Source organism: Truncatella angustata, assembly GCF_020726525.1.
Source record: "Truncatella angustata strain MPI-SDFR-AT-0073 chromosome Unknown BKA67scaffold_2, whole genome shotgun sequence".
Taxonomy (NCBI): domain Eukaryota; kingdom Fungi; phylum Ascomycota; class Sordariomycetes; order Amphisphaeriales; family Sporocadaceae; genus Truncatella; species Truncatella angustata.
The window spans coordinates 2892978-2916730 of record NW_025763382.1 but is presented as its reverse complement, the minus strand read 5'-3'; the positions used below and the strand labels follow the sequence as shown (position 1 = coordinate 2916730).

The 23753-nt window shown below is 49.2% G+C and overlaps 5 protein-coding genes across 5 annotated transcripts; 4 read left to right on the top strand and 1 right to left on the bottom strand.

Moving 5' to 3' along the window:
- Positions 1-366: 366 nt before the first annotated feature.
- On the top strand, positions 367-3226 carry BKA67DRAFT_499165 (fungal-specific transcription factor domain-containing protein; the record flags this gene model as incomplete). The annotated part of the gene is made up of 3 exons (XM_046097070.1): positions 367-1293; positions 1352-2764; positions 2885-3226. Coding segments are annotated over 3 exons (2682 nt in total), but the record flags the coding sequence as incomplete, so codon positions are not given.
- Positions 3227-4154: 928 nt separating this feature from the next.
- Positions 4155-5084, top strand: BKA67DRAFT_590772 (uncharacterized protein; the record flags this gene model as incomplete). The annotated part of the gene is made up of 1 exon (XM_046104621.1): positions 4155-5084. One exon carries the CDS (start codon positions 4155-4157, stop codon positions 5082-5084), a length of 930 nt encoding a protein of 309 aa, XP_045961297.1.
- A 508-nt stretch (positions 5085-5592) lies between these two features.
- BKA67DRAFT_554127 (mid region of cactin-domain-containing protein) lies at positions 5593-7715 on the top strand. The gene is made up of 3 exons (XM_046101967.1): positions 5593-7140; positions 7426-7458; positions 7534-7715. Exons 1-3 carry the CDS (start codon positions 5719-5721, stop codon positions 7549-7551), a joined length of 1473 nt encoding a protein of 490 aa, XP_045961296.1. The 5' UTR covers positions 5593-5718; the 3' UTR covers positions 7552-7715.
- Positions 7716-9278: 1563 nt separating this feature from the next.
- Positions 9279-11499, top strand: BKA67DRAFT_178763 (uncharacterized protein). The gene is made up of 2 exons (XM_046095269.1): positions 9279-10352; positions 10422-11499. The coding sequence occupies exons 1-2, from the start codon at positions 9417-9419 to the stop codon at positions 11193-11195; spliced, it is 1710 nt and encodes a 569-aa protein (XP_045961295.1). The 5' UTR covers positions 9279-9416; the 3' UTR covers positions 11196-11499.
- A 9664-nt stretch (positions 11500-21163) lies between these two features.
- Positions 21164-22813, bottom strand: BKA67DRAFT_512935 (XRCC4-like factor-domain-containing protein; the record flags this gene model as incomplete). The annotated part of the gene is made up of 2 exons (XM_046097518.1): positions 21164-21313; positions 21371-22813. The coding sequence occupies 2 exons, from the start codon at positions 22811-22813 to the stop codon at positions 21164-21166; spliced, it is 1593 nt and encodes a 530-aa protein (XP_045961294.1).
- Positions 22814-23753: the final 940 nt, after the last annotated feature.

The window sequence follows — 23753 nt, the reverse complement described above, 5'->3', positions numbered from 1 at the left end:
ATCAACACCACGAGCTTGATTTGTTCCATTTCTTTCTGTACGCCGACGTCTTTTCGGACTATTGCGGCATTTACGGTACTCTGAGGGTATTAAATGTAACATACCGAGGCTGCATCAAAGCGCCAAAGGTTTGGACTGCTATTTGTTCTTGGACATAGGCTGCGCCGGACCTCCCCAACTTCCGCCGCAATGGCTACCGCATCTCCAGATGATGATTCAAGTCCGATGGAGGCTTCGCCGGATCACTTACCGGACGGCCAGGGCGACTCATCGAACACACCCCTCAATTCAACGCCTCGCGATAGTGGCGCAGCGGGGTCTATCCCCGGCATTAGTCACTCGGCGTCTGGTGCGACCGTAATCGATCCAAGTGTTGAACCGTCCTCGACTCTGAACCCCAGATCTTGTGTGACTTGCAGGAGAAGGAAGGTCCGCTGTGACAAGCGCATGCCGTGTGGCAACTGCCGCAAAGCGCGTATATCCTGTATCTTCCCCGCCCCCGGTAGAGCCCCGCGCCGGCCACGACCGAGAGATCCGAATGCACCGCCGAAGCAGACGAGCGAGCGAGAGATTGAATTGATCAAGCGTCTAAGGAAGCTCGAGGGAATAGTAGAGGAGTTGAGTGGGCAGATTGAGATTGAAGCGCGACACCCATCCAGCGCTGGAGAGTCGCCTGAAGATTCAACGCACGATGGAGACCGAAGACGGCAGGAATCTGGAATTTCACCTCGTCATATTACGCCAGCGGCGCCTCATGCAATGCCCTTGGCTCCCGGTCGATTGATGACCACGGGTAATTCGAGTTGGGGTGCGTTACAGAGCCCTACGCTCGGTGTGAATAAGGATTTCGGTAGACTGGTCTTAAATGACAAAGGCAAAACTCGCTATGTCAGCAATGCGTTCTGGTCGAAGATGAATGACGAGCTTACAGCTTTGAGGGCTGAGACTCAGAAGCTCACTGACGAGGAAAGCCATGGTTCTGACGACGACGGAAGCTCTGCTGAGACAACTCGTTCCGACAGAGAACTGTTGACCGATCACCATGCATTTGTGTTAGGCTACAGATCGGCAGACGTTGACCTGCGGAAATTACATCCGCTTCCATCTCAAATACCTTTCATCTGGCAAGTCTACGTCGAGAATGTAGACCCAGTGGTCAAGATACTACATATCCCAACGATGAATCCCATTATACGGAAGATCAGGAGCGACATGGACAGTTTATCACCAGGAATGGAGGCTTTGATGTTCTCCATCTATTATGCGGCCATCACCTCGCTAGAAGACGATGAGGTCAGTCGACGCTTGCCTTTCTGTAATACTGACGTTTTGTGCTCACAACTTTCCACAGGTCAAGACAAATTTTGGTGCCGAAAAATCACACCTGATCAAACAGTTCAGATACGGCACCGAGCAGGCACTCGCGAAAGCCAATTTTCTGAACACTTCAGATTTGATTGTCATCCAGGCGTTCGCACTTTTCTTGGTACTAGTTCGCCGCTATGATGATACTCGGTTTTCGTGGACACTCACGGGCCTGTTGATTCGCATCAGCCAGTCTATCGGCACACATCGCGAGGGCACTCATTTCGCCAATTTGACTCCCTTTGAAATTGAAATGCGACGTCGTCTATGGTGGGCAATCTGTATTCTGGATCTTCGCTCTGCGGAAGACCAAGGCACGGAGTTGACGATTGCGGAGCATACCTTTGATACCCAATTTCCCATGAACGTCAACGACACCGATATCTCGCCGAATATGAAGGAGTTCCCCAAAGAGCGGCACGGAGCTACCGACATGACATTTTCGCTTATACGCTATGAGATTTGCAGCCTCGCGAGAAGACTACATGCGGCTAGCAATATAATGGCGCCCTGCCCGAGAGATACTCAACTCACTTTGGAAGAGCGCGAAAACATGCTTCTCGAAATGTACACACGGGTTGAGGACAGATACTTGAAACCATGCACAGACCAAGATGGCGACCTGCTTCATTGGGTTGCCGCTGCTATTGCTCGATTGATCATGGCAAAGATGAGCCTAATCATCTACCAGCCAATTCTCTTCCCTGCCCACGGCCAAGAAATCTCCCAGGAACTTCGCGACCGTATTTTCCAGTCTTCGACAGAGGTGGTTGAGTACAATCGACTGCTCAACACGGAACCGAAATGCAAGCAGTATCGTTGGCTGTTCCAGACCTATACCCAATGGCATGCAGTGGCTTATCTGCTCCTCGAGATATGTCGACGTCCTTGGTCAAGCTCCGTTGAGAGAGCCTGGCTCGCATTAAGCAGTTCCTTCAGCGACACGGATCCCAAAGAGTTTCAGAAATTGGCGCAGCACAAGGGTGTCTGGTTGCCACTGAAGCGGCTGTTGCTCAAAGCTGGACACCATCGAGAGGAAGAGCTCAGCCGCCTTCAGGGGGATCAGCAAGCAGCCAAACAGCTCGAGGCAGACTCCTATAAGACTCCACCTGCTAGTTTCCAACGTCTACCCAGCTCAGTACGTGAGACAATTGCTCAAGATCGTTGGCGTAAGCTGGTGGGACTGCCAGTTCCTGAAAAGAATATATTGTTTGCCATGCATGGTGGCTGTTTTGAAAATGAGGAGGCCATGCCGCAGAAGGCACCAGTGCCTCGAGCAGAAGCCCAGACTGACGCTCAAGCACAGTACAATCTTCAGCCCAATCCGTCACAGACCGATCTTGACTATATCACTGGGGTGATGACCCAGCCGGAATTTAATCCTGCAGATTTCTGGTCTGTAGCCTTCAATGACAGCTCGGCCAACATCGCTAGACAAGCTATTTATGGCAATGGCATGCAGACTGGAAGTATACCGCAACCGCAACCGCAACCACAGCCACAACCCCGACCACCCCAGCAACATATGATGCCGCAATTGTCGAGTAACAGCAGTCCTATCACGAGCAAGGGTGGCATTGCATTCCCTCGCGAAAACACAGCTACTCCCACAAGCACTGTTGCTATTCCAACACCAATCGGCACATCGATGCAACAACCGGCCGTGCCGTCTCAACCTACAGGCATCCTTGACGACAACCCACCACCGTGGCTTTGGCCCAATGCTTGGAAATGGAATGACGTTGATGCTACTCCTAATATGCCGGCGAATACCGCGAACACGGAAGATGTTGATGTCAACATGGAAGAAGACTTCAACTGGCAAGATTGGCAACAGAGCATGCGCGGATTTGAGCTAGATTCTGGCTTGGGTATGGGTATGATGGGAGCAGGGTTCTCTGGCGGAGTTTAGGCAACCAGCATATCGCGAGACGCCATATTGAAAGGGGACAAGAGTGTACATTCTGTGTGTCTCGCCGTCTGGCGGCCATCATGGACGGGATGATAATGTTTCGGCGCGTGGAAGGAATGATACCCTGTTTGATAGATTTTTATTTATATTTCTTTTCTTTTACAATGTGTGCAGGTTGGATCTATTATAGAGGCGCACTCGAGGTTATTTGCGTTACACACCCAACTACAATCTGACTTTACTGTGAAACTGAGGCAGCAAAACCGTGGGCTTGGCTAACCTAGTCATGTTATCTATATTGTTAGCTATATCAGGAGGGGTGACTTCCAGCTACTGAGCCGCACAGGGGGGCTTCCTTCTCGGAGTTCGCTGTTGGATCCACCCCGAGACTGGGCTTTAGACGGCATCCAGACTCTGTGCTGCCTGATCTCCAGCCAATGGTTCAACCTGATAGTTTGCGACATCGTCAGAAAGCCGTGCCGTAATCAACTAGGAGTACTTATCATCACCATAACTTGCGTTGCATACTCGTGGATGTCCGTATTGAATGTCACCTATAGAATCGGGTGAACATGGTTCCAGGGTTCACCGATACTATAGGTTCCGGCGTCCACACCGCACCGCGAAATGTATGCGAGAGTATGATCATCTTACACGGTGATAATGTTGAGCCGTACTCCGTATGAAGCTATGTCATGTTTAGTTGATGAGATGCGGTAATGGTGAGAACGAAACGAAGCGTCTAATACACAGCGATATGTAAGTATATGTATATATGAGGAGGTAGGCATCGTTAATGTCTCCCACATGATCAACAAAGCGCTTAGTTCTTTTCAGATTTCTTCTACAAATTTATATCCATCTCACACTTCTCATCATGGGTTATGATTTGGCAAGCCTACCTGAGGATTTTCTGGTGACGTCTTTCCAGTTCACCAAACATGTTCATCGAGACCGTTACCCTGCTATCGACCCTACTAGACCCGAGCTGAGCCTTGCCGGCAAAGTCGCCATCGTGACAGGCGCGAGCCGCGGCATTGGTGCCAAAGGATTTGCTCCTGCTTTTGCTAAGGCTGGAGTCAAAGGTCTCGTTCTTCTGGCCACCAACGCGAGAAAACTGGAGGCCGTCAAAGACGGAATCAAGAGCATCAATTCTTCGATCCAGGTTCTATCGCTATCTGTCGACGTTTCGAACACTGCCTCGGTAGAAGCTGGATTCCAGAAAATTCAGAGCGTATTTGGCCATGCTGACATCTTGATTAACAACGCCGGAATTTGCAACGAAACCCCAGGCGCGCGCATCGCGGAGGAGGACGCCGACAGGTGGTGGTCTAATTTCGAGGTCAACAGCAGAGGCGTCTACCTCACCACGAGAGCATTCATCCGTCACCTCTTGGCAGACGCCGAGGCGCCCGCCACCATCATCAACTTGGCCACGGGCGCATCCTGGACTATCGGTTCTGGCGGGGGACACGGCGGATATGCCCTATCGAAGCTCATCACCCAGCAGCTCACGGTGCAGACGGCAGCCGACTACCCGAACGTGACGGCCGTGGCAGTCAGCCCTGGGCTGGTAGACACGGACATGGTACCACCGCCGCTGAGGCGGCTGGGATTTGATGCGCCGGAGCTGGTCGGCGGGTTGGCGGTCTGGCTGAGCCAACCGCACGCCAAGTTTATGAGTGGCCGAACGATGCAGGCGCATTGGGACGTCGATGAGCTCGTGCAGAGGAGGGAAGAAATTATGCAGGGCGACCAGTTAACAATGCAGTTTGCGGGGCCGTTTGGAAAGGAGCTATTCCAGTAAGCATATGTAGTTGACCGGCGGATGAAATGGCTGTCTCGCCGGGAGGTTGCAATGCCACGGTCATAGTCACAATCATATCCACAGGCTCCATTCGCAAACAACATGAACAAGTAGTACAACGTGGAAGGGGTGTCCGAAGAAGAGGCCTCTCCGTCTTACCAAGCTTGAACGAGAGCGAAGAGGAAATATGATGGTGATGTCAAGCCAATGACACAAGCCACTGCTCCCTTTTTGATGGTGTTGGCTCACTTGCAGGTTAACCTAGGTTAGTTAATTGTCATGGTTGTGGTTTTCTCGAGCAACAACCGACGTCGATTCCAGCGAATGTCCTGGCGAGTTAGTGGCAAGTTAGTGCGCCAATGCTACTGTAGACTCTCAAGGTTGCTCTAACTTACTGTGTACTGCAACCGCCGTAAAATCAATTCTAGGCCATGCCCCCGGCCCGTGCACTGGCGCTGGCTGGCCTTTAACGGTAGCGCCGCCGTCGCTGGTGCATAGCGCTGATCTGCTCTGATCTGATCCCGTTTGACGTGATGTGATTGCTACATTGAATTCGATTTGATAGCTGCGCTGACGACAGCCCAGCTTGGAACTTGACCCTCTCAACCTACATTCTGCGCCACCTCGCAGCAAGATGGATCCAGCGCGGCGCGCCATGATCAATGGGCGTGGCTCGCCCCCTCGTCAGAACAGTATCACATCACCTAGACGGGACCCCAACAACAGGATCACGAAGCCATCCCGGCCGACGAGCAAGCCCCCCTCCACCTACCTCACTCAAGACGAACAGGCCAGGAAGTTTGTCGCGGACGAGGACAAATTTGTCCTGAAGCAGTCCAAGAAGAAGGCCGACATTCGAGTCCGCGAGGGCCGCGCGAAGCCCATCGACCTCCTTGCCTTCAACCTGCGATACTTCGATACCGAGCGATATGTCTTCGATGACCAGGAATCCGATGTTGAGATCGACGTACCGGCTCCTGTTGCCGTCGTAGAAGGCCTTGACCTGCCCCAACTCGAGGACCTAGACGGCGAGATCGCATCATATCACACACTGGAAACCACTGGTCGCAACAGAGACTATTGGACGGCACTGCAAGCCCTCTGCTCCCACAGACGCCAGAAGCTGAAGCCCATGGGGGCCGAGGAGCGTGCTGTCAGCTCGGTCAGTGCAGATGTAGACAAGATCCTCGGCCCCAAATCTCTTGAGCAGCTGGAGAAGCTCGAGGGCCAGATTAGGACCAAGCTTCGATCCGATGAGGCCGTGGACACGGACTATTGGGGGCAGCTGCTCAAGAGCTTACTCGTGTACAAAGCAAAGGCCAAGCTGAAGATCATCTGCGAGGAAATCAAGGAGACTAGAATCAAGGAGCTGCGAGAGAAGAACCCAGAGAAGGCCAACGCTCTTGCATCTTCTCATTCCACAACCAGCGCAAACCCCCAGGATGCGCCGGCCTCCTCGACACAGCCTTCATCGGTCATCCCGCCCATCAGTACTGGAGTTGGAGCTTTTGCTGCTGCTGCTGCTGCTCCCGCTCCCGCTCCCGGGGCCGCACGCTTCTCTGCTGCTGCTGGTGAGGATTTCTCCCAGGCAACCAAGGCACTGTACGAGCGCGAGGTTGCGCGTGGTTTTGGTGAAAACGAGGAAATTTTTACTGCCGAGGAGATCGTTACTGGGGTTGCGAAGCCTCAATGGGCCGACAAGCATCGGCCCAGAAAGCCACGGTACTTCAACCGAGTCCAGATGGGCTATGAATGGAACAAGTACAACCAAACGCATTACGACATTGATAATCCACCACCCAAGGTTGTGCAGGGCTACAAGTTCAATATATTCTATCCAGACTTGATCGACAAGACCAAAGCACCTACTTTCAAAATCATCAGGGAGCATGGGCGAAGAAGAGGCGAATCATTCGCCGCGGCTGGAGAAGAAGACACTTGTTTGATACGATTCATTGCTGGGCCACCGTATGAGGACATCGCCTTTCGTATTGTTGATCGGGAATGGGATTATAGCGCAAAGAAGGATCGCGGCTTCAAAAGCAGCTTCGACAAGGTATGTGCTAATTTCGTTTCTTCGGCGCTCCCTTGCATCTGTTTCACGTGGCATGGATAGCCCTATTCTATCATAGCTGCGTGCGGTTCTCGATGGAGTGTCCGCTGTCTGCATACACCTGCAACCGATGCCGTTTATGGCACTATCTCCTAACCGCGTCCTGTGCGACCCTTGATTGCTCAGACGTGCGCATGTCGTCTTCCCCCTCTCGACTTCGCATCCCTTGTACTCTTCTTCTTCCTGAAATCCCCTGTCCCTGCTTGAGATGATCTGACACACTTGCAGGGAATTCTACAGCTGCACTTCCAGTTCAAGAAGGTGAGTCCTCCCTGACTAAGCTTTCTATACTCGTAAATCATTGTAGATGAATGAATGCTGACTTTAAACCCCTAGATCTACTATCGCAAGTAGTGTAAGCCTTTCTGGACGCTCAACAACTTCGCGGGCCATGCTACAGCAAGCAAACACGTGGGGCCGAAGCATCAGCCGTATAATTCCAGTACTTATGTATGCTACATTACTTCTGGACTTGAGCAATCACTATTAGTCAATGAATTGAAGCTGTAAGACAGTGATCTGACTCCTATCGTGACTGAGACTGAACTCCTTTTGCGCTGTGACACCTATAACCGGGCAACTGCTGCCTCACTCCTGAGATTATACCGGATATCACGTCTCATTGCTTAGCCGGTGAAGCCGTTGCTCCCATACAACTGCGCCGCCGAAATTCCAGCCGACCATGACTACTCTACTGAGTGTTGACTACATTGTTGATCGCTTGGGCCACTTTCTACAGCGCTATGGAATGGCCCCATGAAGACTGCTTCGTTCCGAGCGAAGTTCACATGCAAGGAAGCGATCAACCGGACTTCGCCATGTTTCAGCAGAAATGTGTTAGAATTTTTATACAACGTTTCCCCTTCAAGTTTTATGGGCCGTTGGGATACGTTTCGGGGAGTTCCTGCATGCGATCCGTTTTGTCAGGGCACCAGCAGTCACACACGATCAAAATCTTTGAGCTCATACGGTGACGTCTTGGTCCCGCTTCTGCAAAAAAGAGTAAGGCTGCAAGAAGGGGCCTGACGCCAGGCCCAAACAGCGTTGATTGGTTCACTGTTGGCAAATTGTCAGAGCCCATCTTGGTGCAAGCAACCGTTTGGCGGGATATCTTCCTGAAGCCTGGTTGCAGTGCTATGTACCGGCCCACAACAATGACATACATTCAGATCTTGATCTGCATTTACCTTGATCCAACATAATGACTTGTGACGATTTGCTGTATAGCTCGCTGGTCAAACACTGCTTGTTGCATCACATCTTATAGTGGGACTGTCGACATGCGGTTCTATCACCTTGCAAATGTGGTATAGCATTGATGAACAATGCCGCTGTGTGTGTGTACCCCTTGACGTTAGTCTCAACTAGCACAAGAAACAATCTCCCCGAGAGATAATGACGACTAAATTGTACATGCAACCGAGCAGTGGACCACAGAAACGCGACGCCGTTTGCACAACAAAACACAGGCGCATGTAAATGTAGCGGTATGTATTGACACAAGCATAACACAGAGAGACACACACGTACACACACGTACACACAAGGCCTCCACGCCCCTAGATAACTCTGAGTGGAAAATATTGACCAGGTCGGCCAATCTTGGTCCAGATTTTCTACTTGGATGCTAGAGCCCAGCCAGCGTCGTTCATGGTCTTCTCCTCACAAAACTTGGCTACCCCAAAAGCGTACAAAGTACAATAAATCTCCACCCCGGCACATCTCACTCCCTGTCAAAATATGCTTGGTATCCTGGTATCCTCTTGTACGTACCTGCTCCATAATATCTCTGATCTCTCCTGCATCGTGGGAGGGCTACCCTGCGAGGTACAGACCTAGTGGTTTGGATTTCGACCCTTGCAAGATTTCACCATCATCTACTTCAAATCATCGTAGGGACATCTTGATGGCTGGCGGGTCAAGGCTTCAGACTGGCCCTTGACGTTTTGAACTTATACTTCAAACCATCAAATGCCCATAAGATTCAACTGCCCTGCACTTGGCCACAATTCAGGAGCTCGATCTTGCCTTACAATTCCCAACTTGAATCAGCGAATCCTCTTTGTCGACTCAACAAACTATTAGTTTCCTGCAGTCAAGTTAAGCTTCACATTCTACGACTCGCTGGTTCTTCGTCTTATGCTGGGGGGGAGTATCAACGTTTCCTTGAGTCACTCAATATTCGCTCTCCTGAGACTCTCTACCTTATCATTGCCGGGATGCAGATGCCATTCTGCGACGGCTTGCCCGTTAGCTACCCTTGTTCAGCTTCTCCTGACAGCAACCCACGACAGACTTGCACGACACAATCAACACCCGGCTGCGGAGGCCATCCCAATCCCGAGGGTTATTACACTCCCTCGCCGTCTTTGGTCTCTGCTGAAACATTTCATGCGGCTCATCATCAAACCACACACTTTCCACCTATCTTAGCCACAGCCATTCAAGCATACCCTTTATCACAGATTCGTTCGGCGGGCTCAGCGCAGGTCATGTGGCCTACACCACCAGCTACCACTTACGAGGACTTCGAGGACTATACCTACCAGCATTCTCCAACTAGCAGGCCTTTGAGTGTTCATCCTGACACGCCCTCTATCAGTTCCTCTGTCAACAGTCCTCGAAGCTGGTCATCGCCAGACGCACAGCAGCTGAGTTATAATCAGGCAGTTTGGAGAAGCCAGGAATCTACTCCTCCCTATAGCATGCAATTCAGCATCCATGTGAACACGGATGATCGCTTCCATCAGCAATTGGCCCCTTCTCCCTATGCAAGTAGTCTCCTAGCAACCAACATGGAGCATAATGCCATGTCACCAGAGGCACCCGGTATGATCACAGACATTGTAGATTCTGCCATGTCTAATCGTAGTGTATCACCGGTGCCAAACAACGGGCTCAGCAATGACTACACCTTTGATGACGAGGAAACAAGCTTCGCCCCTGGTCGGGGAGATAACGGCTCAGACGAAGAAGAAGCCAAGAGGGAAGACGAGCCATATGCGCAACTCATTTACAAGGCTTTTATGAGCCGAGAGGACCATGCTATGACACTGCAAGAAATCTACCAGTGGTTCCGCGAGAACACAGACAAGGCGAACTCGGAGAACAAGGGCTGGCAAAACAGTATCAGGCACAATCTAAGCATGAATGGGGTAAGTCTCTAATGAATTTCCGTTTTGTGACAATAACACAAACCTAAGCATATGCTGACATCAAGAAAGGCATTCGTTAAGCGTGAGAGGCTACCTGAAGCTGGTGGCCCAGTGACAGACAATGGGGAGCCGAAGAAGACGAGCGAATGGCTGCTACAAGGGTGGGCAGTCACAGAAGGAGTGCAAAGCACTACTCGATATCGTAAGAGCAACCCGAGCCGCCGAGGCGGCTCGAACTCGCAACGCCTTCCTGGTAATCACCATCCATCAGCACGAGCTTCATCTGGACGCAAAGGTGGCAATGCCGCCAGTAGAACCAGGTCAGCGGCCAGTCGTACTGCTTTACGCAGGCAGCAATATTGTGATTTGGCACACTCAATCAGAACCAAAAATACATTGGCACCAGAGGGGTTCATTGGTCGGCAGTACGTTGGACCGCAAAGCATGAATTTTACTCACTCGATGGAGGGCAATCCGGTCACGCCTCCAGAGGTTCCTGTTGGCGCTATCTTATTCGAGGACACGATGCATGGACATCAAGTACTCCAGTCTGGCACTGCTCAGGGTTACTACTTCGAACCTACCCAGCCTCAACACAGGCATATCCGTCAACCGCACCCGCAGTCCCACCCAGGCCCCAACGCTTTCAAGCTAGAAGATATCACAAGCGTTTATCAGCCGCCGCCAGTCGCTCAGGCATCTGATCCCAATGATCCATCGCAACTTACAGCACATCTTCCTACAGCCTTCAGCCAACTATTCACGGACGATGTCGGAGACAACCCCGCTCGTATCAGCAACATGGGTTATGGTTGGAATGACGGCAGTCACTACCAATTGTAACTCTGATATGGATGGAATACATACAAACCCCTCTATATCGCTGCACAGTGGAGGGGCACCATTCCAAATGGGAACTGGATAGACGGTACCTTGACCCAAAATCATGCGAGCCAGGGAGGCCGCCATATTGATCATCCAAAAATTACTTCACGGGCGCTGAAATTGCCAAACAGCGATAGAATAATAAGACTAGACCATTCGTTCCTCCACCTGATTCCATATTTCTTGTCATCTCATTCGATATCTACCAGATTCTAAGGTAGCATGGTCGCAACTCCGGACGAACTGACGTCAAAGCAAGGAGATTTCTCGGTCTCAAAAGGAACTTCTACTTTCTACACCACCCTTGATTAGAGGGGGGCAAACGCTGAAGACCACTACACGAGTATGCCAGCGTGGTAGTGATTCCTAGAGGTTGTCAGAAGACAAGCAGTAGCGACCAGGGTCTCGTTGGCAGCATTAGCGCACCGGCTTCCGTGAGCCGATTTCGACAGGCCCCGGCCCCGGCCCTGTTTCTCTTGCATTGCGTTTGCGATGATGACTTTCTGGACCAATTACTCTCTTAGGTTACTACACCCCTGAGGCTTTGTTAGATTGGCACGACGTCATGTGCGCTTCCCAAGGTAGCGGTGCCAGCTCACTGTCTATCGCCGCTGCGCAACGACTTGGCAGAGAGTCTGGACGTTGGCCATCTGCTCATTCGAGCACCACTCCTCGCCCGAACCGTTTTATCAATGGTCTCAGGCACGATCATATGGGGTTCGGCACGGTTCATTGCAACCTGGTTAACAGCAGAGTAGTAGCATTTTCGATTTACCGACCACTTGCGTTTCTTTTCATCTAAGACCCCTGCCTGCATTTCGCACTTTCCATCCCTGGAAACTCCACTCTATGACCCCCGGTAGATCTTGTCACAGGCAACTGAGAGATGTACGAGGTGTTCCAATGAATTTCCATGCTCGATTCGGCTTGGAACTCATACGATACCCGATTGCGTGGGATGCACTACGTTCACTTGTATTATCCATCTCATTTATCGTTTGAAGTTCTTAAATTCTGTTGTCAGGAGGGTTGTGTGTTGTGTTTTGTCGAAAATTTCATGTATCAGTTCCGCCATTTTGCATTATCAGATCTTGAAATAAGAAGCCGGGTCGGAATCATGTATCTTGTCGCAGGAAAGGATATATGTCTCTTTAACAATCCCGGTCGACTTTAATCATGCATTTCAATCTCACGATGAGGTAGTAATGCATGGGATTCTATGTTGTAGGGCAGACATGGGTGCCGCGTGAGCATGGTTACAAGTATTAGTGGGGGGTGGGAGGGAGACCCTACAACAGACACGACCACATAATTTTGCAGATCTCTGCATCGTCAATTCCATACCATCACACCCTGAGTTAGTGTTTCTTTCATTCCGTAGTTCTCAATTCGTATCAAAGATTTTTCGAGAGCTCAAATCTTCCATCCCTTCTTCCCCGTGAAAACTTCCACGAACCTGGATTGCAGAAGGAAAGCTAGCTGTCCTATTTTTGCCTTCGCCCTGCGTTCTTTACATCTCCCTTGTGGCCTCTGCTACCTTCCTTTTAATTGGCTACAAATTGTTTACGAGCATCTACGAGAAGTGATGAAATTAGCTGCCTCCACAGGTGCCTTCCCCCAAAATGAGAACACCATATTTCTTGGCTATATCGATGAGCCACGGAGGACATCCGCGAGACGGCGCCTTGATTGGCGGTCCGACAGTTCGGGTCGGCCCCCTCCAACCTTAGTATTACTTAACCTTAGTAGCCTAAGATTAGACTAGTCTAGACTAACCTAGTTGGACGTTAGTCTAATCCGTAGTGGGGTTTAATAGATTTGGCCGCTGGTGAAGGCTTGCAGCACTAACCTAGGTTAGTCTGTTCCTCGAGTCTGCCAACTCCATAAACCTGGTCAGCACATCCATCTTGGCTGCCTACCCTAGCTACACAGCCGGACTAGATTAGACGAGACACCATGCACTGACGAGAGCCGCCGTGTCGATTGCATTTTACTAAGCTCGAGGTTGCTCAAGTATTCCGGTGTGGTTAGACGCCGCGTTCTGACCAAGAAAGACTCCCTGATCCGATGCAGAGACATGAGTTCCTAGACCGGGTCAACCGCCACGGTTGTGCCGTGCCATTCTGGACATGCGTTGAGCTGTACCCGGCGGATGCATTCTTCCAGAGCCTACCTCGCTCATACCCTCGCGCTTATCTGTTAAGAGCCCCCACCCCTGTTCAATTCGATCTGCTGCATCGCGTCTACATGAAATTAAGCAGCAGATCCATACGTTGCAGGCATCGGGTGTGACCATACCCGCTGGCACGGCCGTATCCATCCTGGTACTCACCTCACCCAAGTCGTGTCGTTCCGGTGACGCTGATACCTAGGGCTCCTGAATCTTGTTCCGCTGTAAAGCATCGCTACGAGACCATAAGACGCGCAGCCTTCCGGGTTGGTTTGAAGCGCTCATCTTGAATTAGCGTGCACAGGTGACAGCATGGATGGCGATGAGAGGACCCGGTCGCCATGCCCCTTGTTGCAGGCAGTCGTCGTCATGTGCAATGTTTAATCCAGGCTCATCAAAGATAGTCTCTCATCGCGTGGCCCCTCTCCTTGTCAACGGTCACGTCCGTGAGGTCTATCATTTTGTTGCAAGGCACGCAAGGAGACTCGAGAAGATGCACGAACTTTCGTGATGGAGATATCCGGCCCCCAAGTCGTAATATAAAAATAACTTTATTTCGAGCCCTTTATCCGGCTAAGATATCATCAGATCAGTTGGCATAGCAAAGTGAGTTACACAGCAGTGCCATGTTCTCAGCCACCACTTTTTGACATTTCTCTCGACAGTGGGTGTGGCATGCTATGGCAATCGCGCTGACACCGACGGTACAGGGAGCTTCCCATTTATCGGCGACAGGCATGACATGCTTTTGCTGTCTTCGCGAAGCTCTTTGCTGCTCAAGGTCAAAGGAAAAGAGCCTACAGACTAGGCGGCATGTGCGAGCCCTATTGTGACAGCCTCTTCACGAAGAATGCAGTCCGGGTCGAACTCTCAAGGATCTTGTGACTACGGTGGACGCGGATGTATGTATCCTGCAGACGGATCGAAACATGACCCAAAGTGGTTTCCATAAGTCCTCGGACACTTACAGCCCACCCCACCAAAACTCTGCCATGGATGCCCAGCTTTTACTTATAGAAATGGTCACAACGGAATATTTCAAATTTACTGAAACTAACAATCTATATTATTCCTAATCTAAGAAATCTCAGACAGCTTACAAAATAATTTCATATTGGTTTTCTATCGATTTATCGTAACTAAAACTTGGCCGTCGATAGGCTCTGCGAAAACTACACTAAATTCAGCGTGCAGGGTGTCCGAGGACTTGTGGAAACCATTCTGAAGGCCTCTTCTACTTTGTTCATAGCAAGTCGACCAGGTACTAGACTAGGCGGGGTAATTCCTATGTTTCAAGGATTTAAAGTGCTTACTATTACACAAAGAGTTTCGATGCACCGTCCATAGGTTAGGAGAAAAATCAAACCAGCACAACAGCGTGTCAAGCACGCTTTGCGTGGTTCTCTTTTCTGAACAGATTGGCGGACAACAGCACAGTCAAGATGCAGAGTTAGCTTGGGGGGAAATGACATTGTGACTCTGCATTCTGTGCGATAGATCAGCTGCAGCTTCACAAAAGTACCACACCGCTTAGGCCATCTCAAGCCACGATGGAGGAGTCGCACCAGCGTATTGATGGCTTCATCATTATGGAAGGCCGAAGATAGCAATTCCAGATCACATTTGAATACGGAGTACAGTATGGACTTGCAGATCATACGATTTATCCTTGCCAGAAAATCGCAGCTATAGCAGATTCAGCGATAGTGTCCATAAGGGGTGGGGTTCGGCCGCTTTGAGTGGATTAAAACTGGCAGGCCTAGCGTCTTTACCCCGGATAAAGATGGGCCAAAAGTTCCTAACTAGACTAGTTACAACTATAGTTGGTGAGTGTTTGATGATGCTAGAAGCAACGGTCAGTTCTGTATCAAACTTTATTGTATTTGTTATTGCAGTTCCCCTGTGAAGCAGCTGGGAGAAGTGCACTGCTACACAGAAGCTGTTGACGCTAGCATGGACCGAGAACCTTTATTAGTCTAGTCTAGATCACTATACCGCAGAATTGCAGTACGCGTGTCTATCTACTCTTCCTGCCGCCGTGTGCAGGGTGCAGGGGAGGGAGTAGATCGAAGACCAATCGAAGCTACAGGACTGTCTCTCTGCTGCGACAGCTGCTGCATCGGCACCTGTAAATGCTTGTTTTTGTTGTTGTTGTTGTTGGTTTTTGGCCCCCAACGGCCTAAGCCCGGTTTCGTTTGCACGCAGTCCGGGCTGTGCATGAATACACATCATATACTACCGTCACCAATTCACCGCTTTGAAGTCATGGGTATGGAGCCAAATGCTGATTCGTGGACACATGGGAAAAGATCGTCACTCAATGCGCCGTGCCTATGTTTTGGCACCTGGGATGAGTCTAGTCTTCGGAGTTCGGTATTAATCCTCTGCCTGTTATGGGGCTGAGAATAGCATCATAGTTCGTGAACATATCGTAAACTCCGAATTGGGTCGCATGTTTACTGGTCGAACAAGGATATGGGTTGCTCTCTTCCTGGTCCACAAACACCGGTTCCTGGTATAACTGATCTGCAAGTTAGAGAATGCGGAAAGCGTGTGTGGGGTCTGCAAGACGATCTAGATGTGAATGAGATATGAAGGTTTTACACATAATCTTTGTCGAACAAATTCTTGCACTGCATATTTGTGACAAGTAATTAAGGGACGATATTCGAAAATAAGCGACCCAAGATCTGAGCTTCGAGAAGTGTAACGGTCTTTCCGGATCAGGAGCTTTGAAACTAGGCGAAGTTTGGTATTGAATATGCACTCTAACCTGGTCTCCATCCACTATCCAACTTTATTAGTAAAAGAGATATGCCAATGTCATTCAGTCGCAATTGCTTCCAACCCTGCAAGCAGGTCCCAGGAATTGGGTCAAGCCACACCATTCATTTTGATACATTCTTCTTCTTTAAATATATACATGCCCACCAAAGCAAGTTATCACTTGTTCGAACGCATGAGCTCGAGACTAATTGAACCCTTGTCCAAGGTACTGTTCGTTGCCACACTGCAAATCACCACGCTACTACGCCGAAGCTCTCAAATTTCTGTCCCCAATACACCTGAGCGCTTAACAATAACACCGCGAGACTACGAAGCTCTCATGTTCCGTTATTGAGGTTCTGCAGGCATTGCCGTTTTAGCCTTGTCAGCATGCAGCATTATGGCAAGCCGTTAGTTGCGCTACTCCAGAACGACTGCAAAGGCCTCGACAATCGCTCATATGATAGGTGATAATTGATCATGACTGACGCAGCGTCAGCAAAAGATCACTTTCAGATGCGCAGCAAAGATAACTCCAAAGTAGAGACGTCTGCAATACTCGATTGTATAGCAAGATCAATGAACATTCTGCCTGTACTACGGAGTAATCCATACATGTTCAAGAATGTGGGTGTTGCTGGTTAATTTCAAGTTTCCGGGGCAAACGCTCCTATGATCCGGCCGAGTGCGTGGCGATGCTTGTGGACAAGTCGGGTCGCGAAGATCGAACTCAGATGAAAGGTGGAGTCAATGGGAACATTACGATCAAGGGGAGGAGATCATAAGGAAGACCACCCAGATATTTTCAGTGGGAGAGCCCAAATTTGCGAGATCTGCCTGCTTGTTAGTGTTGAGTGTGATGGGTTGAGATCATCACTACCAATCAGCCGTGCTCCAGCGTTACCGGCACGCTGGAAATTAGGCGCATTGGAGGAGATTGATGATTGATTAGATCCCCATCCGGAGTTTCAGAACCCGACCGTAAAGTCTCAGGCAGACGGTGCCAGGCAATTTGGAGGCTTTGAATTGATTTATAGGATGAATCGCATATCATCATGTCAAGATAGCAGAATATAGCAGAGTAGGCCCAAGATGAGTCAAGCTAGAGAATTCTTCGACGAACCAGTTTGGCCTTGGTAAGCGCAACTTGGTGGGCGCCTCCTGGCCTTCCGCCTCGTGGAACCCTGGTGTCGGCATTACAGGGGCACCTGACAGATAGAGGCCAAGGGGTATCCAACGGTCGTCAATAATCTGCACTGATCTGAACAGGGGGTTCTCATCTCGCGTTGATGAGCGATGCACCATGTTAACTCCTCCCAGAAAAGTGGAATCAATTTCCAGGAGACTGGTTCGAAACACAAAGCTTCCTCTTAATGAAATGATGAGCCCTATGGAAGGCGGCAGTCTCCGCCTTAAAGTGACATTCGAAGGTTCTTCCCAGGAGCTAGATGGCTATTAACGGAACCGTTCGTGACTAGAACTTTGTTGAGCGTGATATCGTACGACTCTCATTTTACCGCGCGCTGTGTTGACATCTGATGCCACGAGTAGAAGTGTTAAAGTAAACACTTGACGGGCATCATTTCTGAAAATCTGGCTGATTCTATGGATTACAGTCATTTATGAGAAGTCCCCACCATTGAGCTGTTCACGATTACTGACATGTTAAGTAGCTTACTAGTGTTAACGATAAAGGAGCACTGTAATATTTTGTATCGGCGACCATGTATAATTCACAGGAAGCCGGCTTTTTAAGCCAAGAGTGCGAGCCGCATGGGTACGCTCGACTTTGCGTGGCCAGTGTCAAGAAGTGCTAGGCAGAACGCCTCGTGTCTTATTAGCATGCATTACTTTTATATTGTGGTAACCGTTCAATGCCGAGGTAAAGTGAACAAAGTTTATTACAGTGAATGTAGAATCTTAAAAGGTGTAGATGTGCCTAATTACGATGAAAGCGAGGTGGAAGTTGTGCCTGGTTTTGTGGATTAACGGCCGTGTATCGTGCTACGCACATAAAACGGCTTGAGTATTTCTTTTATGAGGACTTATACAAGACTTTATACAATTACCGGGATTCTAAGAAAGCAATGAAGGTCTACGTATATTTGCCACCTCTGCTGTTGTTAAGAATGTGCAGTAAACTTTGAATGGTTGAACTCCATTACGAAGCCCAACTTCGATAAGATAAATTGGTATATAGGCGATTGTGAAAGCTAAAAATAAGAGGCTTGCATTAGAGCACAATGGTTTCTTCTTGCAGTGCTTATGCCATCAAAAAAATGTGGATTCTGTTATTGCTTTGAGTTTGGCTCATTGGCTTCGACTTAAGCTGTTGCAGGCACATACTTATATTCTGACTCATCGCTGGCTTCAAACTATGCCTGCTTACAAGAATGACTCTCATTCAAAACCAGAACAGGATTTCGATTTTTGAATCGTCACCCAGTCCCCATATTACGCATGTAAGGCCCTATGGCGCTGCTTAACAAGCTTGGTTTGACAATTCACGCGAGACAGAGTGAAATGGTTTATACATGCAAGACAGCAAGGAGCCACCTGATACGGAAAACCGAAAATTATACTTTATCTAAATCAGAACTACATATCTTCAGGTGATCAGGATACCATCTACTTTGGAATTTGGCTGACAAAAGATGAGTCAATATACTGAGAGCATTCTGAGAAAGTGTATAGCACTGGAAAGTCACGGTTTCAGATACAGTTTAGGCAGGGCGATCAGTTTATTGATATTGGCATATCATCATGTTGCCTATGTTTCGAGAACGAAGGCGAGAATATTATGACCCTAGTGCTTCAGGTTTCGTGTAACATAGTAGCTGAAATCATGCAATTGGCTTTTGATGCCAACCAGCCGTGCAGTCGACGAGTGACAATCGCTCCAGACAGTTCCTGATATAACAGAATGCCCAAAAGCAAACAGTTGTTGCAAAATCGTAAACTCAGTACGCATTTCGTCGTTTATCACATATAGGTCAACCATACAACAATCACTACTCGCCCGCAACTCGAATATCGAATCTCCGCCACTAGGTTCCCAAGCCTGCTTCGCCGTCTCGAAATTCTCTGTTGTGAAAGCTGGCGCAATCGTGCATCCAGCCAGCGTCCAGTCACCCAAACTTTTGGCGGACTGCCATTCTCCTGTCTGTATGACCAACTGTGGTCTCTCTCCCCTCAACAGATCGTTACCCAGGACATCATCCCGAAATGGCGTGCCGTCGTCCTATGCCAGTGAAAGACGCAACGGCAAGCCTGCAAAGTGGTGCCAGGTCTCATTTGCGTTCAGGACCCGGTGCCAGAAGGAGCGGCCGGACTCCTTCTTTAGCAGGTAGTAGATGACGGTAACGTGCGACCCACTTTCCGATATAGTTTTAAAGTATCAGAAGGTCTCCAAGTATAGCCCTTCTCAAGATGTAGGCTGATGTTAGAGCTTTGATGATATCTTGAGCCGAGAGTTTAGACGTCATTTATTTCCGAACAGAATAGAAATTCGTGCAGTAATAGGAGTGGATGGTTGATTGAGGTATTCTGGTAAGAGAATGGAAGTTGTAATTATTACTGCAATGTCCTCTTCAGTCGTTGGCAATTGGTTCAAACTACGCAACCATGCCATAAATTCAAGATGGCCATCCTGCCCAACGGAAGCTGGCGTCAATATTTTCGAAAGAAAATATGGACCTAAACTAGTGTGTAAGCCGTAAGATGATACAGGTGCGATCGAGAGCTAGGTTGGACTATGTATACAGCTTCACTTCAACCCAACAACGTGTAACTACAAGAAATGTGAAAAGGCACAATTCATTAGTTTTCAGGTACAAATCCCTATCTCATTACCTCAGCTGCACAATATTTCGTTAACTACAACCACGACCTAATCGCTACTAACTGTGTATTTTACAGTGCATATCGACTTTCATTGTACACTCCTGGAAAGCCTGACATTATACTTGGAAACTCGAGTACTAGCTCGCTAAGTCCGCTAATTATAATAGAGTGTAAGAGTAGTGAACCCGGTATCTGAGAAGGTAAATATGTCCCACCGATATTACTGGATTGGAGACGCCCTCCAAAGTATTGGTGTTGACAAGAATTCGTTGGGGCTAATCAAACAACAGTGTTACATTGACTGCAAGGCTTGTCATATTTGTTATGGTTGGTTTGTTAAGTTGCATTCAATTGAGTCGGAGTAACGTGATGTACCAGTTGCGTATGCACGTTGTCGCAGTGCAACATGGCAACTGATCGTGAATTAACACAGGCGAGATGCCTCTACGGAGATGTCAACCAATGAAGAACTGTGTTACCTACATACGGCTCTTCTAGACCGGTCATGGGATTCATGAGCTCTACCAAAATGGGTCTTTGAGTGCCTCACCGTTTACGTATGAGGAATCCGATGTAGAAGACTCAGGAGTGGATGTACAACACTCTGCACGACTCTGTATGCAGCCTTCTGCTGCATGGCACGGCCCAGAGCTTTGTTCAAAGACCAGCGCTACGTTCGAATGGGCTCTCCTGACGTCTCGTGGGTGTCTGCTTTTCGACGGATTACATTTGGGACTAGGCGACCGACATCCGCCTCGGTTCACCCGATCACATGTCCATAATAGGAGACATTGAGATTACGAGCGTATGTGATAGGTTGACTGTTTCTAGGTGGACAGACAATAAGACTACGCGATCGCGGAGTATTGCAGGCTCCCTCACGTAGAACTTTATTTTGCATTAGCCGCTATGCTTACAATGCATTTGACAGTCTCCCCTTCGTAATGCCTGTCCTCAAATTGGGTGTAATTGTTAAGGAGGCTTTCTTGGCCCATGATTTCCATCCATTTGATCACGAACTACTATCTACTGTTTTCAATATTCCATGTGATGTTGCATAACCTCAGAGCTAAGTGCAGGAATTATTCATCAAAAATCGGTCTATATTTGCGCCATGCAATTATGGTTATGTTCGGTTACAAGGTTCTCAAAATTTCCGCTTTTTCTTCACCGGTTTTGCAGCAGCCTTGCGCTCAAGGTCCTGGGCGATCTCAGCCCGTTTACGCTCTGCTCTCTGCTCTTCGGACTCAGCCTCTCCAGACTCCCGGTTGGTACCATCAGTTTGTGACCCTTGGACCTCAAGCTTTCTCTTGCCTATCGCGCCTATCTTCCGTCCAAAAGGCTTAGTTGGCACTTCGTCGAGTAATTTGGATTCACTTTCTGGTTGATCAGTTGTGTGTTTTGCTTTGCCGCCAATTCTTCCGATGGCCCCTAATTTCCTTTTTGGCGCCTGCATGTCTGCTAGGGGTGTTGGCGATGGCGCTTTACCTGGCATGTCTTCGTCGGACTCAGACGCTGTGTCGTCATCAGGTAATATCACCAGTGAGCCCGACAAAGAACTTCTGCTTCCGCTTCTTGCTGGAGATGATGTCTTTCCAAAACTTCCTTGCCCACCGTCCTTTCGACGGTGAGGCAGAGATACATCCGTCTCATCGTCCAACTCGGATGCAGTATCATCTCCGGCGACCGTGGTGCGCTGATAAATTCGACTTGCTGCGTCAGGCTCTGCGGTCTTCCTCTTGCCAACGATACCTAATCGTTGCTTGGCTTGCCTCGTTGTACTATGATGGCTGTCGGGGATGGTGTCCGCTTCATCGTCTGTCGTAGCATCAGCGCCGATCTCAGTATAACCCTTTCTACCGGAGTCCAGTTGAGAAGGGGTCGCTTGAACCTGAAAGTCGTCGTCCTCATTTGCAGCAAGCCTTGACTTCTCTGCCAGGCCGTCCCGCTGTATGCCTTTTGGCGAAGCCGCCCCTTTTCCTTTTTGTACACGATGAACAGCTGTGATCGGGTCAGGTCCGAGCCTCTGCCACCAGTCGCTGAGTCCATCCGGAATATTAGTTCCAGTATACTGGTGCTTGGGGCCAGGGAAGGCATTCTCAACAAGCGAGACGATATCACCTGGCGGGTCTTTCATCGGCAGTTCCTTGGAGCTCCAGTCGGACTCATTGAAAGGGGCGAGACCTTTGATAATCTCATATGCTGTTTCTCTTGATGGTCTGCGATTACCCGCTAGTGAACTGAACACGTTGTCTAGACCAACTCCCGCATGTTCGAGTTTGTCGAGGAGTTTATGGATCACATGATCTTTCTCCTTCAATTTAGTGACAAGATCCTGGATCTCCCTGGATCGAATGTGCTGTGCCTCTACCAGAGGAAGCACAAGCTCGGAAGCGATGGAAGCAACAGAGCATTTAACCAACTGGAACGTCCATTTGAGAGGCTTTAGTCCATCCGGCAGGTGGCATGTGACGCTGAGAACGAGGCTTGAGCCATCGGTTCCTGGCTTAGATGCTAGAGTGATACTCGTCTGATCATAATCTGGAGCATTCGGGTCAACTGCTGCTCGGATCTTAGTGAGAAGCATCGCCATCTGGTCGGGGCCTTCGGTAGGGTCGATACTGGTGTCTTCGTTGAGACTTCGTCTACCAATATTTTTTCGATCCAGTGTTTCAGTCCAGACATTTGCGAGATCAGTAACATGAATTGTGTACGACTGAGATGAGAAGACAGCACTCGCTAACAAGACTGGCAGGCCATCGAAGGCGGGTAGCGGCTTCCAACTCATGGTATTCATGGTGACAACTCCGACGGTCTAACGAATATCTGAGGCGCTTGACAGTTGGCTTTGGTCGTGCAAAACCAACGCTGCAAAGGCGCCAGTCTAGCGCGGGCTATGCTTGGAGAGTGCGACGTTAGGACAACTAGCAATGTATTCCTAAGTATCCATTCAAGAGGTGAGACGCTACTGGTGTGACGATGGCTAACCTTGATTGCAGGGCTGGCTGGACTTGATTCGATGCTTCGCTGCCCTACCGAGTACGGATGTTGTGGTGCGCTTACGGTTGGTAGCAGCGTTCTTCTCAAGACGACCGCTTTCAGTAGCTGTGTGACACAAAGCCCCAAATTTCTTCAAGTCACAACCCTGATGGCCTAGGTTCAGTGAGATGATGGATCCAACCGGTAGTACGTTACCATGTGTTGGTCAACCTTTGGTTTTTTATGAGTGGTTTCGAGAGATGCATCTAGCCGGAGACACCCACCGGGCATTTTTATGGTGGTTCAAGGCAGACATCAGCAATACACAACACTGCCTGCCGCACAGACCATGACCGACTCTCTTCTGGGATGGCGACTTTTGTCACACTGAAACCAGCAGCCCATGATTGCATGAAGTCTTATCAATATTTGATCGTGTTATAGACAGACAGGACGTTACTGCATCTCAACCTTATCCAAAGTCAGACTCCCACCGGTGCAGTGATTGAAGCTATCAAAAAAGCAGCGGCGCGTCGTCAATAATTGCCCATTTGGAGTTAGGATTATTGAAATGATATGCCGATAATGGACGTTTTATGCAGCTGCGAACTACACTACAGTAGACGCCTTAAACTGGGCAAGCATTGCAGTGTATACTAAAATCTCATTTACAGAGTGCTCATTTCAACTTTACTTCCTTCTAAGAGACGCGTGTCCGGGTTGTTGGCTTTTCACGCGTAGCATCGATACACGACGTG

Coding starts and splice junctions, on each gene's coding strand:
- BKA67DRAFT_554127 (XM_046101967.1), top strand. CDS start 5,719: ATGGATCCAGCGCGGCGCGCCATGATCAATGGGCGTGGCTCGCCCCCT. Junction 7,141..7,425: donor TCAAAAGCAGCTTCGACAAG/GTATGTGCTAAT, acceptor ACACACTTGCAG/GGAATTCTACAGCTGCACTT.
- BKA67DRAFT_178763 (XM_046095269.1), top strand. CDS start 9,417: ATGCAGATGCCATTCTGCGACGGCTTGCCCGTTAGCTACCCTTGTTCA. Junction 10,353..10,421: donor ACAATCTAAGCATGAATGGG/GTAAGTCTCTAA, acceptor ACATCAAGAAAG/GCATTCGTTAAGCGTGAGAG.